Below are 17,761 nucleotides of genomic sequence, written 5' to 3'. Positions count from 1 at the left end.
TTAAACCTACCAGTTAAAAAACAGATAATCCAAGTGGATTTTATCTAATTCATGTAGTTTACAAGATACCCATCTAAAACGTGAGACCATGAAAATCTTAAATGTGGAGAAATAGAAAAGGATATACTAGGCAAGCATTAGCCAGAAGACAGGTAGAGAGGTCAAAATAGACTTTAAGAGCAAAAAAGTACAATAGTTAAAAATATGGCCTGGAATTCCCTAATGGTCCAGTGGTTAGGACTCAACACTTTCACTGCCAGGGCCCCGGGTTCAATCCCTGGTTGGGAAATCAAGATCCTGCAGGTCACACGGTGCAGCCAAAAAAAAAAAAAGAATATGGCTCTGGTATAAAAGGTAACTAGTCCAAATGCTCAGTCATCTTAACTATAAAACACAAATAATAATAGTACCAGAAATAGATTAAATAGAAAATAAATGTATGAAAGAGAGTCAAAACAAAAAATCAGTCTTTGAAAATACCAATGAAATGGGCAAATGCCTGGTAATAATAATAAATTTTTTAAAAGACTAGACATGAGTAAATATTGGGAATAAAAACTGAACAATAGATCTAGAGTAGTTAAGAGGCAAAAATTTAATTATGTAAATAAAGATGCAAAAGAATATACAAACAAGTCTATACTGATAAATTCTAAATTTAGATTAAATTGACAAATTCTATTTAAAAATAATATAGGAAAACTAATTCTAGAATAAATTAAAAATTTGAATAATAAACTTTAAAATCTCATCTCAAAAAAAATACTCAGCCCAGATATTAATACAGGTGAATTCCACCACATTTTCAAGGAACAAACCTTCCAATGTTATATAAGTGATTCCCCAAAACAGAGAAAAAGGGAAACTATGTCAACTACATTCTGTGAAGCAAGGTGATACTGAAACCAAAGGAGATTAGTTACGAAATGAAGATAACAGGCCAATGTTACTCATAAACAGATACAAAAATCCTAAATAAAATATTAGAAAAATGAATTCAGTGATGTAAAGAAAAAGATTATACATGATCAAGGAGAGTTGATCTCAAGAAAGCAAGGATAGTTTTACATTAGAAAATACATTAAGGACTTCCCTGGCAGTCCAGTGGCTAAGACTTTGAGCTTTCACTGCAGGGGGCATAGGTTTAAGACCCTGTCAGGAACTATGATCCCACATGTCATGGGGCACGAAAAAAAAAAAATATATATATATATATATAACCACATTAACAGATTATCATCCCAATAAAATTAAAAAAACAAACCTTTAATAAAAATTAACATCCAGGGACTTCCCTGGTGGTGCAGTGATTAAGACTTCACCTTTCAATGCAGGGGGTACGGGTTCCGTCCCTGGTCAGGGAACTAAGATCCCACATGCCTCACAGTCAAAACGTCAAAATATAAAACAGAAGCAAAATCCAATAAATACTTTTTAAATGGTCCTCATCAAAAAAAATTTTAATTAACATCCATTAAAAACAGTCTTAGTAAAACAATAATAGAAGAAAAATTAACTTGATAGAAACAGCTACCAAAAATCCTCAACAAATACTGTTATTAATGGTGAAGCTTCAGAAGCATTCTCTTTACATTTGGGAATAAAAACAATGTGCCTGCTATCTCCCTTTCTATTCAACATCATTCTAGAGAGTGTGATCAGTGCCTGGGATAAGAATAACAAAAGAAATAGGACTGGAAAGGAAAAATCAAAGCTATCACTACTTAAGGAGGATGTAGCTGTCTGTATATAAAACAGATAACTAATAAGAACCTACTGTACAACACAGGGAACTCAATACTCTGTAATGACCTATATGAGAACAGAATCTAAAACAGAGTGGATATATGTATATGTATAACTTCACTGATTCCCTTTGCATACAGCAAAAACATAATATTGGAAGCCAGCTATACTCCAATGAAAATTAATTTTAAAATATACATATACAAATCTAAAATTATTAGACATAGTAAAGTGTGGCAAGGTGACTGGATACAAGGTCAATAAATCAAAGATCAAGGGACTTCCCTGATGGTCCAGTGGCTAAGACTCCACCCTCTCAGTGCAGGATGCCCAGGTTCAACCCTGGGTCAGGGGACCAGATCCCTCAAGCCTCAACCAAGAGTTCATGTGCCACAACTAAGTCCTGGTACAGCCAAATAAATAAATAAATGTTATAAATAATCAATTGCAGTCTCTACTCTTCCAAAAGAGATTTTTTTAATTCCTATATCAATAAAAAATGTTTAAATATATTAAAATATATATTAAAGAAAATGTAGATAAACGTATTATGTGCAGGGATAGGAAATCTCATAATGTCAATTCATAATTGACATAAGTTGATATTAAAATGTCAATGGTTCCAATATTGATTTATAAATTCAGTGCAATTCTGATGAAAATCCCAATGGATATTTTCAAGAAACCAGCAGGTAAATTCTAAAATGTATATAAAAGTATTGTGGGCCAAGTATAACTAAGGCACTTTTTTAAAAAGGACAGAGGGAAAGGACTTGCCCTACCAGAAATTAAGGCATATTATAAATTCTTGCTATAAAATTGTAGTAATTGAGATAGTGGATGTCAGAGCAGGAAAGGACAAATTGTCCAATGGAAAAGAATAGCAAGCCCCAAAAGAGACCCACTGGGAAAAACACTGCAGGTGATTGGATAAAGCCTGGACTATTGAACAACTAATACCAGGACATCTGGGCTTTCCTGGTGGCTCGGTAATAAAGAATCTGCCCTCAATACAGGAGACACAGTTTCTATCCCTGGGTTGGGAAGATCCCCTGGAGAAGGAAATGACAACCCACTCCACTGTTCTTGCCTGCGAAATCCCATGGACAGAGGAGCCTGGTGGGCTATAGTCCATGGGGTTGTAAGAGTCAGACATGACAGCAACTAAACCACTCACCACCGACAGGACACCTATTTACCTACACGAGAAATAAATAAAATGCAATCCATATTTCAACCTTAAAGAAAAATTAATTTCTGCTGAAGAGGGGAGGATTTCTGAAGACATTCTTTTAAAAGGCTAACCAAAAAAGAAACACTGATAAATTTTTCTATGTTAGATTTTTTTTTTTTCTCCTGGCCATTTGTTTCACCATAAACAAGGTAAAAAGAGAAAAAGAAGGTATTTACAAGGATTTGTACACAGCATTTATAAAGAACTTCTGGAAATCAATGAGAGGAAAAGACTATTTCCATTAAAGTAACAGAATAACATTGACAATAATCCCCCAAAATATAAAGTATTTTTAAATATCCTTGAAGTATTTTTAAATCTCCACCAAGGAGCTGGAATAAGAGTACGGGAAAACTAGGCCAGCCATCTAAGGGCAATTGGGAACTGGGAGCCTGGAGAGGTAAGCAGAGCACCTGAGCAAGCACTACAAATAAGGAAGAAAGTCATGCATTCTCTCTGATCGCAGAATCAACTGTTAAACACAGTACTGGGGATCCTGGACAACACTGCTGTATTCAGAAATAAAGAGAAATAAGAAATTTGGTGTCTTCCTTGGTGGTACGATAGACAGGAATCTACCTGCCAGTGCAGGGGAGACAGGTTCGATCCCTAGTCAGGGAAGATTTCACATGCTATGAAGCAACTAAAGCCCATGAGCCACAACTACGGAATCCCATACACCTAGAACCTATTCTCTGAAACAAGAGACGCCACTGCAATGAAAAGCCACCCACCGCAACAAGGAGTAGCCCCCACTTGCCACAACTAGAGAAAGCCTGAGTGCACCAACGAAGCACAGCACAGCCAAAAATAAATAAATCTTTAAAAAAAATTAAAAGAGGAGTGTTTACAACATCATTATTTAGAGAGATTATGACCATCAACCTAAATAAACCAATAAAATCAATGTGTGTGGGCTTAGTTGCTGTCGTGTCTGACTCTTTTCAACCCCATGGACTTCAGCCCATCCAGCTCCTCTGTCCATGGGGATTCTCCAGGCAAGAATACTGGAGTGGGTTGCCATGCCCTCCTCCAGAGGATCTTCCTGACCCAGGAATCAAACCCAGGTCTCCCAATTTGTAGGTGGATTCTTCACCGTCTGAAACACCAGAATCAATAATCAAAACTAATAAAAGAGTTTAGCAGGATAGTGGTTACAAAATCAAATTACCAAATGTCAAGAGCAATAACATAGAAGCTATACCTTAGAAGCAGTAATCTAGAGAAAAAATCCAGAAGATAACCTAGAAAATCTTTGAAAATGAAGACACTGTTCAGAAAAGCACCTAAAGCAAGATATTATCAAGAAATTAACAGAGGACACCCAAGACTTCCATTGAGAAGTTTTCTGAAACCTTAAGATATAAAGATTATCTTAGTAAATGGGGAGACATTACACACTCTTGTTTAGAATAACATAATAAAGATCTCAAGTTAACTTTTAGAAATTTATAGAAATTCAACAGAATCTAATCAGAATTTCAATTAGATCATTTTTTAGGAACTCCAAAAACTTATTCTAAAATTTATATAGAAGAAAAAAGACCATAATTGCTAGTCAATTCTGAAACAAAGCAAAGAGGAGTCTCTCACTCTACCATCTATAAAGACATATAACAAAGCCATGGTATGTCTGTGGCTTCCTTGGTGCAAAAAGAAACAATCAGAATTAATGAGAGGGCTTGGAAACTAATAGATACAGATGGAGACAAGGATACAGATGAAGACAGAGGTAGAGGCAGGGGAGGAGGAAGGAAGGGGAGGGAGAGGAAGAGGAAAAGAGAAATATGGCAACTATATCGATTGGATTATATCAAAAAGGACTTCTGCTTATTGAAAAATGCAATGGAGAAATTCAAAAGACAGAGAGGAATTCCCTAGTGGTCCAATAGTTAGGACTCAGCATTTTCACTGCTGGGGTCTGGGTTCAATCCCCAATCAGGGAGCTAAGATTCCACAAGCAAGTCACAAGCAAAATATATATATATATATATATATATATATATATTAAAAGACAGAAGGTAGATTGGGAGCAGGTTTTTACAACATTTAACACTGACAAAGTTCAAATATTAAAAATATAAATGAAACGCCTACAAATCAACAAGAAAGAGAAGGAATTCCAGTAGAAACTTTACAAAAGAAATAAATACAGGGGCATTTTATAGACAATGAAACCCAAAAGATTAACTACATGAAGAATGAGGTCATCACTTTGCACACATTAAAGTGGCAACATTAAAAAGCTGGATTACGCCAACTGTTGGTGGCCACAAGAGAATACGGGATCCCTAAATCCCCACGTGACCTACATGCACCACTGGTGGGTATGAAAGTTTGTGCTGCCATTCTAGAGAACTACTGGCAGCACACACACACACACACACACACACACACACACACACACACTCTGCCCTAACCATTCCCTTCTTGGGCTTCATCTTAGAGAACTTTTCACAAAGGAATGCCTACGTGATCCATGTACAAGCACATTCACGGCAGTGTTGTTTGAGGTCATGGCTGATGGGCAACAGTCTAGACATTTAGGTGAACCGTGGAGAGATGCCCGCTGTGGAGGGCTGTGCAACAGCAGGTGAAAGTATAGGCATGGAAATAGCTTTGAAACAGAGTGTTGAACTAACACAACATTATAAAGCAATTATACTACAATAATAATAATTTTTAAAAAGAGTGCTGAATGAAATGAGAAATAGAATGATCTATTACTTATACCATTTAGGTAAATTAGAATATTTGCACACGAAACAATACTTTACAAGAACATATGCAAATAAAAAAATGCACATCAAACGTGATAGAATAAGTTGACTTTGGCAAGGAAGGGATTTGGAGAAGATAACGATATTATATTATATTATAGCTATGGTTTTTCTCGTAGTCATGTACGGATGTCACAGTCGGACCATAAAGAAGGGTGAATGCCAAAGAGTTGATGCTTTTGAATTGTGGTCCTGGAGAAGACTCTTAAGACTCCCTTTGACCGCAACAAGATCAAACCACTCAATCCTAAAGGCACTCAACCATGAATATTCATTGGAAGGACTGATGCTGAAGCCGAAGCTCCGATGGGCCACCTGATGTGAAGAGCCAATTCACTAGAAAAGACCAGACCCTGATGCTGGGAAAAATTGAGGGCAGGAGGAGAAGAAGGCAACAGAGGATGAGATGGCTGGATGGCATCATTGACTTAATGGATTCAGTGTGAGCAAACTCTGGGAGATAGTGAAGGACAGGGAAGCCTGGTGTGCTGCAGTCCATGGGGTTGCCAAGAATCAGACACGACTTAGCAACTGAACAACAATGATTATATTGATAAAAAGGACTCAACAATTAAGATGGGGAATAAAAAGGCCTTTCAAGTACAAATGATAATAGAGGGTGAGGGTCATGAACTAAGCTTTATAATTAACTCAACCCTCTGCTTCTGGGGTTCCAAAAAAAAAAAATGTAGAAAAAGAGAGTGACTAGGTTGGTACTTTAGATAATATGATCTGGGTAGGTCTCCTCTGTAAGGATCGAAGGTAAACAGTAAAGAATAAATGAGGGAAGAAAGGGATAGGGTGAAAGATAAGAACTGGGTAGTCAGGACCCATCACATAAGAATTTAGAAAGAAGTAAGATTTTATTCTAGCCTGATGAGATATCACTGATGATTTTAAGCAGAGGGTGTAAGGATCTGAGTTAGTTTTTAAAGATAACTTTGTGGGAATTTGGGGTTGACATATATACACTATTGGTTTTATTTGTTGTTATCCAGTCACTAAGTTGTGTCCAACTCTTTGGGACCCCATGGACTGCAGCATGCTAGGCTCCCCTGTCCTTCACTATCTCCCAGTTTGCCCAAATTCATGTCCATTGAGTCAGTGATGCCATCTAACCATCTCATCCTCTGCCACTCACTTCTCCTCCTGCCCTCAATCCTTCCCAGCATCAGGGTCTTTTCCAATGAATTGGCTATTTGCATCAGGTGGCCAAAGTATTGGAGCTTCAGCATCAATCCTTCCAATGAATATTCAAGGCTGATTCCCTTTAGGATTGACTGGTTTGATCTCCTTGCAGCCCAAGGGACTCTCAAAAGTCTTCAGCGCCACAGTTTGAAAGCATCAGTTCTTTGACGCTCAGCCTTCTTTATGATCCAACTCACACATCCACACATGACTACTGGAAAAACCATAGCTTTAACCATATGGATCTTTGTTCACAGTGATATCTCTGCTTTTTAATACACTGTCTAGGTTTGCCATAGCTTACCTTCCAAGGAGCAAGCGTCTTTTAATTTCATGGCTGTAGTCACTGTCCACAGTGATTTTGGAGCCCAAGAAAATAAAATCTGTCACTGCTTCTCCCCTTTTATTTGTCATGAAGTGATGGGGCTGGCTGCCATGATCTTAGTGTTCTGAATGTTGAGTTTTAAGCTAGCTTTTTCACTCTCCTCTTTCACCCTCATCAAAAGCCTCTTTAGTTCCTCTTCATTTTCTGCCACAAGTAGCATCATCTGCATAGCTGAGGTTGTTGATATTTCTCCTGGCAATCTTATTTCAGCTTGTGACTCATACAGCCAAGCATTTCACATGATGTACTCTGCATAGAAGTTAAATGAGCAGGGTGACAATATACAGCCTTGACACACTCTTTTCCCAGTTTTGAACCAGTCCATTGTTCCATGTCTAGTTCTAACTGTTGCTTATTTACCCACAAACAGATTTCTCAGGAGACAGGTAAGGTGGTCTCTTTAAGAATTTTCCAGTTTTTTGTAATCCATACAGTCAAAGGCTTTAGTCAATGAAGCAGGAGCAGATGTTTTTTCTGGAATTCCCTTGCTTTCCCTATAATGTAGCAAATGCTGGCAATTTGATCTCTGGTTTTTCTGTTTCCTGAACCCAGCTTGTACATCTGGAGGTTCTCAGTTCACATACTGCTGAAGTCTGGCTTGAAGTATTTTGAGCATAACCTTCCTAGCATCTGAAATGAACACAATTGTATGATAGTCTGGACATTCTTTGGCATTGCCCTTCTTTGGGATTGGAATGAAAACTGACCTTTTCCAGTCCTGTGGCCACTGAGGAGTTTAATCTCTTTGACTTCTGTTAGGTCCTTACCATTTCTGTGCTTTATCATGCCAATCCTTCCATGAAATGTTCCCTTGATATCTCCAATTTTCTTGAAGAGATCTCTAGTATTTCCCATTCTGTTGTTTTGCTCTACTACTTTGCATTGTTCATTAAAGAAGGCCTTCTTATCTCTCCTTGATATTCTCTGGACTCAGCTTTCAGTTGGATGTATCTTTCCCTTTCTTCTTTATCTTTCACTTCTCTTCTTTCCTCAGCCATTTGTAAAGCCTCCTCCAAAAGAAGACAACCATTTTGCCTTCTTGGATTTTTCTTTGGTATGGTTTTGGTCACTGCCTCCTGTACAATGTTACAAAATGTCCATCCATAGTTCTTCAGGCCGTCTATCAGATCTAATCCCTTGAATCTATTCATTACCTCCACTATATAATCATAAGGGATTTGATTTAAGTCATACCTGAATGGCCTACACTATTGACACTATATATAAACAGATAATTAATGAGAACCTCCTATATAGCACAGAGAACTCAACTTGGCGCTCTGTGATGACCTAAATAGGAAAGAAATCCAAAAAGGACAAGGCATACATATATATATGGCTTGTTCACTTTGCTGTACAGCCAAAAATGACATAGCAGTGAAACTATAATCCAATTTTTAAAAATAAAATAAATAAAGATCACTTTGGCTTCCTCGTGGAGAATAGACTGGGAATAGAAGGGCCCAGAGTAGAAACAGGGCAACTCCCCTGGTGGTCCAGTAGTTAAGACCCCCAGTGCACTGGGCCCTGGTTCGATCTCTGATCAGGGAACTAGATCCCACAAGCTGCAACAAAGATCGAAGATCCCGAGTGTCGCAACTAAAACCCATCCCAGTCAAATAAAATAATTTTTTTTTTTTTAAGTAGAAATGGGACGACCAGCCAGGAGCTTACTGCAATGGCACTGGCAAGAGGTGAAAATGACTCCTCGTAACCTGGGGCTTCCCTAAGGGCTCAGCTGGTAAAGAGTCTGCCTGCAGTGCAGGAGACCCGGGTTCCATCCCTGGGTTGAGAAGATAACCTGGAGAAGAGAATGGCTACCCACTCCAGTATTCTTGCCTGGAAATCCCATGGACAGAGGAGCCTGGCAGGCTACTGTCCTTGGAGTCACAAGGACATGACTGAGTGACTAGCCACTTTCACAACCTGGTAGACAGTGGTTGTGGAGATGGAGAGCAGGGAGCTGATTCTGAATGTGTTTTGGAGGAAAAGCCATCCAAGGACGTGGGTAAATAAGGGAACAGGAGTCATCAGGATGATTACTAGATACTTGAGCAACTGGGTCGTTCGACGTGCCCATCGATGTGCCAGGATGGGGAATCTGAGCGAAGAGCAGACGTGGAGATAGAAACGAAGAATTCTTGGCATGTAAAATTTGAGGGGCCTTTTAGACACCCAAAATAAAAGTGTTGGGTAGGAAGCTGGATATGGTGTCTGGAGCTTGGGGAAGAGGTTGGTTGGGGGGTTGTTCACGGTTATACAGTAAGTTCAAATTGGAACTGGGACCCTGGCTTCTTGGTTCTGAAAACAGTTACTATCAACTTTCCTTTTAGCCAGCCAGGGTAAGTGCATTCCTGTGAAAAACAAGTGAAAATGTTAGTTGCTCAGTCATGTCCAGCTCTTTGTGACCCCATGGAGTGCAGCCCACCAGGCTCCTCTGTCCATGGAATTCTCCAGGCAAGAATACTGGAGTGGGTTGCCATTCCCTTCTCCAGGGGATCTTTCCAACCCAGGGGTCAAGCTCCCATCTTCTGCACTGCAGGCAGATTCTTTACCATCTGAGCCACCAGGGAGCAATGTGAAAGAAGAAAACACGATTGACAGGCAGAGTTAGGGCACCCACAAACCTCACTGGCCTCACCGGGGTGCTCTCCCTCCCTGCAGGCAGAGAGGTGTGAATGTGACAAACTGCTTGGCCAACATAGGCAGCATTCTGAGCCCGCTGGTGGGCATGACCTCTGACCTCTACCCTTCCCTGCCTCTTTTCATCTATGGAGGAGTCCTCGTGGCTGCCTGCCCCATCACTGCCCCCCTGCCAGAGACACTGGGGCTGCCGCTGCCCAACACACTGCAAGACCTGGAGAGAAGGTAGGCTTCCCCCCACACCCTCAGAGCTCTAGGACTGCACAAATCGTTGATCCAGTCCATTTAACAAAAAAAGAAAAGAAAAGAAAAAAAAACAGATCCGGGGAGACCGGGGACTTAGTTGGGGTCATTCAGCTAGACTCTGGTGGAGCCAAGGCCAGAATCCAGGCCTCCGGTTCCCTGGTCCTGTTTTCACAGATAGGCAGAGTCCCCTAGAATCCTTTCTGGGACTCTCAACTCTTGGAAACAGCGGGAGATTTGGACATAAAGCGGGACAACTGAGCACAAACCTAAAAAGGATCCCCCATCTCTACTCCCACACCCTGCTTCTCCTTCCCCCATAGGTGGAAAGAGAAATCGGGGCAAAAGCAGCAGGAGCAGCAGATGGTCCCACTCCAGTCCTCCTGAGAACCGAGCAGGGACAGCGGGTGGACGGAGTCCCTGCATCTCCACACCAGGAGGAGGAATGGAGAAATGGCAGCCAGGGAAGGATGGGAGGGGCCTCGCTGGACCTGTGGTTCCGGAGAATACTTCCCCAGGGCCCCCACTCCCAGCCAGACCCATCCTATCATTTCATTAAAAACAGCTCTGCACATAACATGATTCCGTTATATATATATATTCTTTTTCAGATTCTCTTCCATTACAGGTTATTACAAGATAATGAATACAGGTCCCTCTGTTATACAGCAGGCCTTTGCTGCCGCTGCTGCTGTTCATTCGCTAAGTCGTGTCCAACTCTTTGCGACCCCATGGACTGCAGCAGGTTTCTCTGCAATTGCCTAGCTTCTCTGTCCTTCACTATCTCCCAGAGTTTGCTCAAATTCACGTCCATTGAGTCATGATACTATCCAGCCATCTCATCCTCTGTCACCTCCTTCTCCTCCTGCCCTCAATCTTTCCCAGCATCAGGGTCTTTTCCAATGAGTGGGCTGTTTGCATCAGGTGGCCAAAGTATTGGAGCTTCAGCTTCAGCAGCAGTCCTTCCGATGAGTATTTAGGGTTGATTTCCTTGAGGATTGACTGATTTTATTTCCTTGCAGTCCAAGGGACTCTCAAGAGTCTTCTCCAGCACCACAATTTGAAAGCGTCAATTTTTCAGCTGTTACCTGAACTCATTTCCTTGCAGTTGTAGGGCTGAGGGCGCTGGCTACCACTTCAAGCCCCAGACCTTTGTATGACCTCATTATTGTCCTTATCTGGTAGAAAACTAATGGTTTGTTTACTATTACTGGGCAAAGGTAACAGTAGTGCAAAGTCCTCTAGTAAGGAAAGTGCTTGGCAGTTTCTGGAAACAGCAAGTCCTGTTTGGCTGGAGCAGACTAGTAAGGAGGCAGTGCTAGGATATTAGATCAAGGAGGAAGAAGAGGCTGATCACACAATGGCCTGGCAAGTACTTTTGAGACCAGGAGCTTTACTCTGAAAAAGATGAGAAAGTGACAGAGCATCTCAAATAGAGGACGGATACAATTTGACTTATATGTCAAAAGGAACAAAAAAAAGAAAAAAAAATGGACTTCCCCGGCAGTCTAGTGGTTAAGACTCTACACTTCTAATGCAGGGGACACAGGTTTGATCCCTGGTCAGGGAACTAAGGTCCTGCATGCCACATGGCGCAGCCGAAAACTTTAAAAACTGACTTAAGAAAAAGGAAGCTTCTGAATGCTGTGTTGAGGACTGACTACACAATGAGTCTGAGTAGAAGCAGGAAGACCGGGGTAGAGGCAGTTACCCAGGTGAGAGATGACAATGGTCAAGACCACAGTAGCTGTACCCTGGATATATTCAAGGAAGAGACAGCAGGATTGTTTTCTAATGAATTAGATTTGAGTATGTAAGGGAAAGACTGACTTCCCAAGTGGTACTAGTGGCAAAGAACCTGCCTGCCAATGCAGGAGACACAAGAGGCGCAGATTCAATCCCTGGGTGGGGAAGATGCCCTAGAAGGGGAAATGGAAACCCACTCTAGTATTCTTGCCTGGAGAATCCCGTGGACAAAGGAACCTGCCAAGCTACAGTTCATAGGGTCGCAAAGAGTTGGACACAACTGAAGTAACTGAGCATGCATGCATGTGAGAGAAAAAGCAAAGTCAAGAATGACTGCACGGTGCAGGGCCTGCGCTACTGGAAGGACAGGGGTATCATCCACTGAGATAAGCAAGCCTGCAGTTGGGGTTAGGGATGAGTCATGTCTGAGATTATTCTAGGCATCCAAGTGGAGCTGGCAGGCAGCAATGATGACAGCGATAACAATAATCATAGCTCCAGCCGTAGTACCAATGGGAGTCAGGCACTCTTCCAACGCTTTACATGTCTTAATTCATTTAATCCTCATAACAACCTTATGACGTCGAGCTATCATTTTCCCCATTTTACAGATGAGGAAATTTTGGATATATGAGTCTGGTGTTCAGAGGAGAGGCTGGGCTGGAGACGTAAAATCTGGAAGTCATCAACGTGTGGGTGACATAACCTAGAGAGTGGGTGTGAAGGTCCAAGGACTGAGCCCAGATCTTCCAAAGTTTAGAGAGTGGGAGCATGAGGAAGATCAGCAAAGAAGAGCGAAGAACAGTAATCAGGGCTATAGGAGAACCAAGAGGGGGTCCTCAGAGGCTCTGTACAGAAAGCAGTTCTAGAAGGAATAAGTGATGAAGAGAAACCACTTGGGAACTGCAAATGGAGATCTCAATACAAGGAGACAATGTGGGGTTGGGTGCTAGCCACTGACTGATAATATATGCACGTGTGCCAAGTTGCTTCGGTCATGTCCGACTCCGTGCAACCCTATGGACTATAGCCTGCCAGGCTCCTCTGTCGATGGGATTCTCCAGGCAAGAATACTGGAGTGGGTTCCCATTCTTCCTCCAGGGCATCTTCCCGACCCAGGGATCAAAGGAGTCTCTTCTCGCTTGTGCTTTGGCAGGCAGATTCTCTACCACTAGCGCCACCTAGGAAGCCAACCAACTGCAAGTCACAAGGCCTCAGCTCCCACATCTGTAAAATGGGTCTTTACCACCCTATGATCAGTCTTTGTCCCCAGTCTCATCCCAGGACCACCAGCTGAGTTAGCCTTACCACCCTCATTCCGCTGCCTTTACCTCCCCTTCTCCCCACCTCTTGCCACTTGCCTCACTAGAATGTTCTAGTTCATAATCTATACTTTTGCCTTCAAGGCATTCCCTCATCTTGAACCAAGCTTATGATGGGGAGCAGGGTATCACTGTAAATACTTGTAAGATTCATCTCCCACCCTGCCTTTCCTCTGGCACCTGGCTCTCCTTTGACCCTGGCTCAGGCCCAGAGACTCAAGAACTGCAGCAAGGGAGAGGGAAAGAGCTGCCTGTTAACCTCCTAGAACCCCAAATCCCAGAAATGGATTTACAGAGGAAGGCTGGAACCATGGGGAGGAAGTGGGAGGGGCCAGGAACTGAGGTTCAAGGTGCAGGAGTCTGAGGCGAGAGGGGCCAGAGGCCTCACAGGGGCCTGAGGAAGAAGGTCTGTTGATTGAGGACTGGGCTGCAGGCAAGGGCATGGGATTGGGAACCAGGAAACCACATCTTAGGGCTATGGGCCAGCCATCACACGGACCCCTGCCAGGAAGGCCCAGACAGCACCCTTCAGGACTCTGGTGACCAGAAAGAATCTGGGAAGGGGGCAGCTAGATGGAGCTTGAGCTCTCCAGGACTGAGCCAGGGAAGTCACAGGAAGCCAAGCACAACGACCAACATACTAAGGAGAATAGAGCAAGGAGCCAGGAGATGGAAGTGTCCAGGCAAGGCTGGTGATGAACAGGGAGGCCTGGCGTGCTGTGATTCACGGGGTCGCAAAGAGTCGGACACGACTGAGCAACTGAACTTAACTGAGGCAAGGCTGGGGCCAGGGAAACAAGCCCTTGATGGGACAGGAAGCCCAGGCCTGAAAGGTGGAGGAAATGCCTAAAACAATCACCTGTTGGAGCTGGAGCATTTCTAGATAAGCCAGCCCAGAGTGACTCAAGTGTGTTCCCGGGAGGCCAGTCCTAAAAGACGCTCTACGTAAAAATATTTCTGTGATGAAATAAGTTTGGAAAACACCGCATGTTCCTCTCTGCCTCTCAGAGATTCTTAGTGTGCATTTGCCATTTAAAGGCTCTAATAAGGGCAGGAATAGAGACTCAGAGAACAGACTTATGGACACTTATGGACACAGTAGGGGAAGGAGAGGGTGGGACAAATTGAGAGAGTAACATTGAAATATATACATTACCAGGTGTAAATTTAAAATGCCATGAAATTAAAAGACACTTGCTCCTTGGAGAAAAAGCTACAGCAAACCTAGACAGCATATGAAAAAGCAGAGACATTACTTTGCCGACAAAGGTCCGTATATTTAAAGCTATGGTTTTCCCAGTAGTCATGTATGAATGTGAGAGTTGGACCATAAGGAAGAAGGCTGAGTGCCAAAGAATTGATGCTTTTGAATTGTGGTGTTGGAGAAGACTCTTGAAAGTCCCTTGGACTGCTAGACGATCAAACCAGTCAATCTTAAAAGAAATCAAACCTGAATATTCATTGGAAGGACTGATGCTGAAGCTGAGGCTCCGATACTTTGGCCACCTGATGCAAAGAGTGACTCTTTGGAAAAGACCCTGATGCTGGGAAAGATTGAAGGCAGGAGGAGAAATGGGCAAGAGAGGATGAGATGGTTGGATGGCATCACCAACTCAACAGACAGGAGTTCGAGCAAGCTCTAGGAGATGGTGAAAGACGGGGAAGCCTGGTGTGCTGCAGTCCAAGGGGTCACAAAGAGTCAGACACAACTGAGCAACTGAACAACACCAACCATGTGTAAAATAGATGGCTAATGGAAAGTCGCTGTATAGCGCAGGGAGCTCAGGCTAGTGTTCTGTGACAACCTTGGTGGGTTGGATGGGGTGGGAGGTGGGAGGGAGGTTCAAGAGGGAAGGAACATACGTATATCTGTGGCTGATTCATGTTGATGTATGGCAGAAACCAACACAATATTGTAAAGCAATTATCCTTCAATTAAAAAAATTTTTAAGAGTGTGACAAATAAATAAAGGCTCTGATAGGTTCCTGCAGTAAAGAAAGCCTAATTAATTTATCATAGAAGACTTTTTTCTTATAACTTACACTAATGTTCTGCAAAATAAACTTTGAGGTATACTAGATTAGCCTCCCATTTTACTTCCAGCTTTACCAAAACTCAGAGAAGGAGAGTAATGTGCCCCAGATCTCATGACCAGGAGAGACAGAGCTGAGTAAAACCCCAGGTATCCCATTTTTAAAGAACATCAAAGCTGGGAAAGTCCTCTAGGACCATAGAGTACATCTATTCCATCTTTGCCTGTGTCCTCAATTCCATTTACGGAGGGGTAGCCTGAGGCTGGGAGAGAAGCCATGACTATTTCTTCCCCACAAGGCGCGCTGGCCTGGGCCCCCAACTTGACTCCAACATCCTGGTGCCCTGAAACCTAAGTAACCTTGGGAATCAGATCCTCCTCCCCAGCCAGGCCTACATCCTCCCCGCTGGGACCAGCTCCCACGGGCCATCACTCTGTCTTTCTTTACCTTTATCCCTAAGCTCAGGAAGTTCATGGACTCTGGTCCAACCTGGTACCTTTCTCAGGATCAGTCTTGTCTCCTCAACTCACCAATCCCATGGCTTCCGGACTCTGGTTTCTCCTGTTCCCTCCCCAGTGTTGAACACAGTGCTGGGCATAGATTCCAGACTGTTCCCTCAAGACTGCATAATCAATCTGGAGGAAGTAGGATACGGTATAGGCTGCACTGTGGGGTTTTTTAACAGGGAATACTGGGTTTCCCTGGGGTCTCAGACGGTAAAGAATCCACCTGCAATGCGGGAGAACTGAGTTCGATCCCTGGGTTGGGAAGATCCCCTGGAAGAGGGCATGGCAAAGCACTCCAGTATTCTTGTCTGGAGATTCCCCATGGATAGAGGAGCCTGGCAGGCTACAGTTCAGGGGGTCGCAAAGAGTCAGACACACCTTAGTTAAGCACAGCACACAGCACGGGCTGACAACTCTGGAGACTGTTGGGTAAAGGAGGAGGGCTAAGCTGGAGGTGGGCTTTTATCCCTGTCTTCTTCTACCCCAGGTAGGTTACAGAGCCACCCCACTGGCTGTTGGTGGCAGGAAAGCTAGAGCAGGTGGGGCATATGCTCAGTGGAAAGGTTCACATGCCTGGGAGGAAAATACATAGATAAATATTCACCCTAGAAGTGACACAGCTTGAGACCCACCATCCAAAAGCCAGACCCAAACCTAGCCTGGCTTCCTTCCTCATTTCCTGTACGGCTGCCATTTTCTGTTAGAAGTTTCCTTTCGGAAAAGGGCTTCCTTTCTCTGATACACACCCAACCGCTCCCTTTCTGAGCCTCTGGTCCTCTACTGGAAGAGAAAGCAGGGTGGGGAAGTTTGGTCCCCACCCCTGAGGACTCTGTGCTCCCTACCACTGCTGGCAGGGCACACGCCCTTCTCCAGGGGGCTCTAGCTTCCAGCCAGCCCCTGAAGTGCCCCCAGGGAGAGGGAGAGGCAGCTGGAGCCGGCAAGTCCCTCCCCCTCACCGGCCTCAGCCCTGGGGCTACAGGTCCTAACTCGATTGTGCACGGTTAATCACAGCGTGTGCTGGCCAACGGAGTAAACAGGCAGCCTCCAAGGTCCACTCAGAGTCATCAATCCCTTCCCTGGTCAGGCCTCCTTCAGTGCTGGGCCTGGCAGGAGGCGCCAAGGGGGCAGGGAAGGCGGGCCATGGGGCCAGGGTTGTGTTAGACCCTGGCAGAAAAGCTGATTGCCCCACAGCCCAGGGAAATGGATGAGAAGGAAAGAAGAGATGTGGATACAAAGACATTGACATTTGAGGGATCTTTAGGATAGGGCAAAAGCGATGATTGGGAAGCTCTGGCACCTACTAGCCATGTGACCTTGAACAGATGACTGGACCTCTCAGTGCCTCTGCTTTCTCATCTATAAGATGGGGATAATCACCTCTGGCACCTACTCGCCATATGACCTTAGACAGATGACTGAACAGCTCATGCCTCAGTTTTCTCATCTATGATATGGGGACAATAATTCTACCTACTTCTTCAGGTTGCTATGAAAATTAAATTAGTGAAAACACGCAAAACACTGAGAACAGTGCCTGCACACAGCTGGGCCCATGTGTTTGCTAAATAAATAGAACAACAGAATGAATGACTGGGAGAAACACTGGCTTAGCAGTTCCCGTGATACTCTATTGTCTTAGAAATCACCTAAAGAGTTCTCAGCAAGATGTGGGCCACAGTTTTCTATATGTAAAAGTGAAGTGAAGTCGCTCAGTCGTGTCCAACTCTTTGTGACCCCACGGACTGTAGCTTATGAGGTTCCTCTGTCCATGGGATTTTCCAGGTAAGAGTACTGGAGTGGTTTGCCGTTTCCTTCTCCAGGAGATCTTCCCAACCCAGGGATTGAACCCAGGTCTCCTGCATTGTAGGCAGACACTTTACCATCTTAGCCACCAGGGAAGTCAGAAGGGAAGTCATAATTGTGCCTGTATCAAG

General features: G+C 43.5%; 1 protein-coding gene across 1 annotated transcript in view; it reads left to right on the top strand.

The window, feature by feature from the left end:
- Positions 1-10,796, top strand: part of LOC120874593 (solute carrier family 22 member 6-like) — a 26,905-nt gene extending 16,109 nt beyond the window's left edge. The window contains exons 9-10 of the mRNA XM_040256077.1: positions 9,998-10,201; positions 10,543-10,796. Coding sequence (XP_040112011.1) covers positions 9,998-10,201; positions 10,543-10,606 — 268 coding nt within the window. The 3' untranslated portion in view covers positions 10,607-10,796. The remainder of the gene's footprint in view (positions 1-9,997; positions 10,202-10,542) is intronic.
- Positions 10,797-17,761: the final 6,965 nt, after the last annotated feature.

The sequence above is a fragment of the Oryx dammah genome, unplaced genomic scaffold (genome assembly GCF_014754425.2).
Source record: "Oryx dammah isolate SB20612 unplaced genomic scaffold, SCBI_Odam_1.1 HiC_scaffold_15, whole genome shotgun sequence".
NCBI lineage: Eukaryota > Metazoa > Chordata > Mammalia > Artiodactyla > Bovidae > Oryx > Oryx dammah.
The sequence above is the reverse complement of the archived record's forward strand: the minus strand, read 5'-3'. Positions and strand labels throughout refer to the sequence as shown.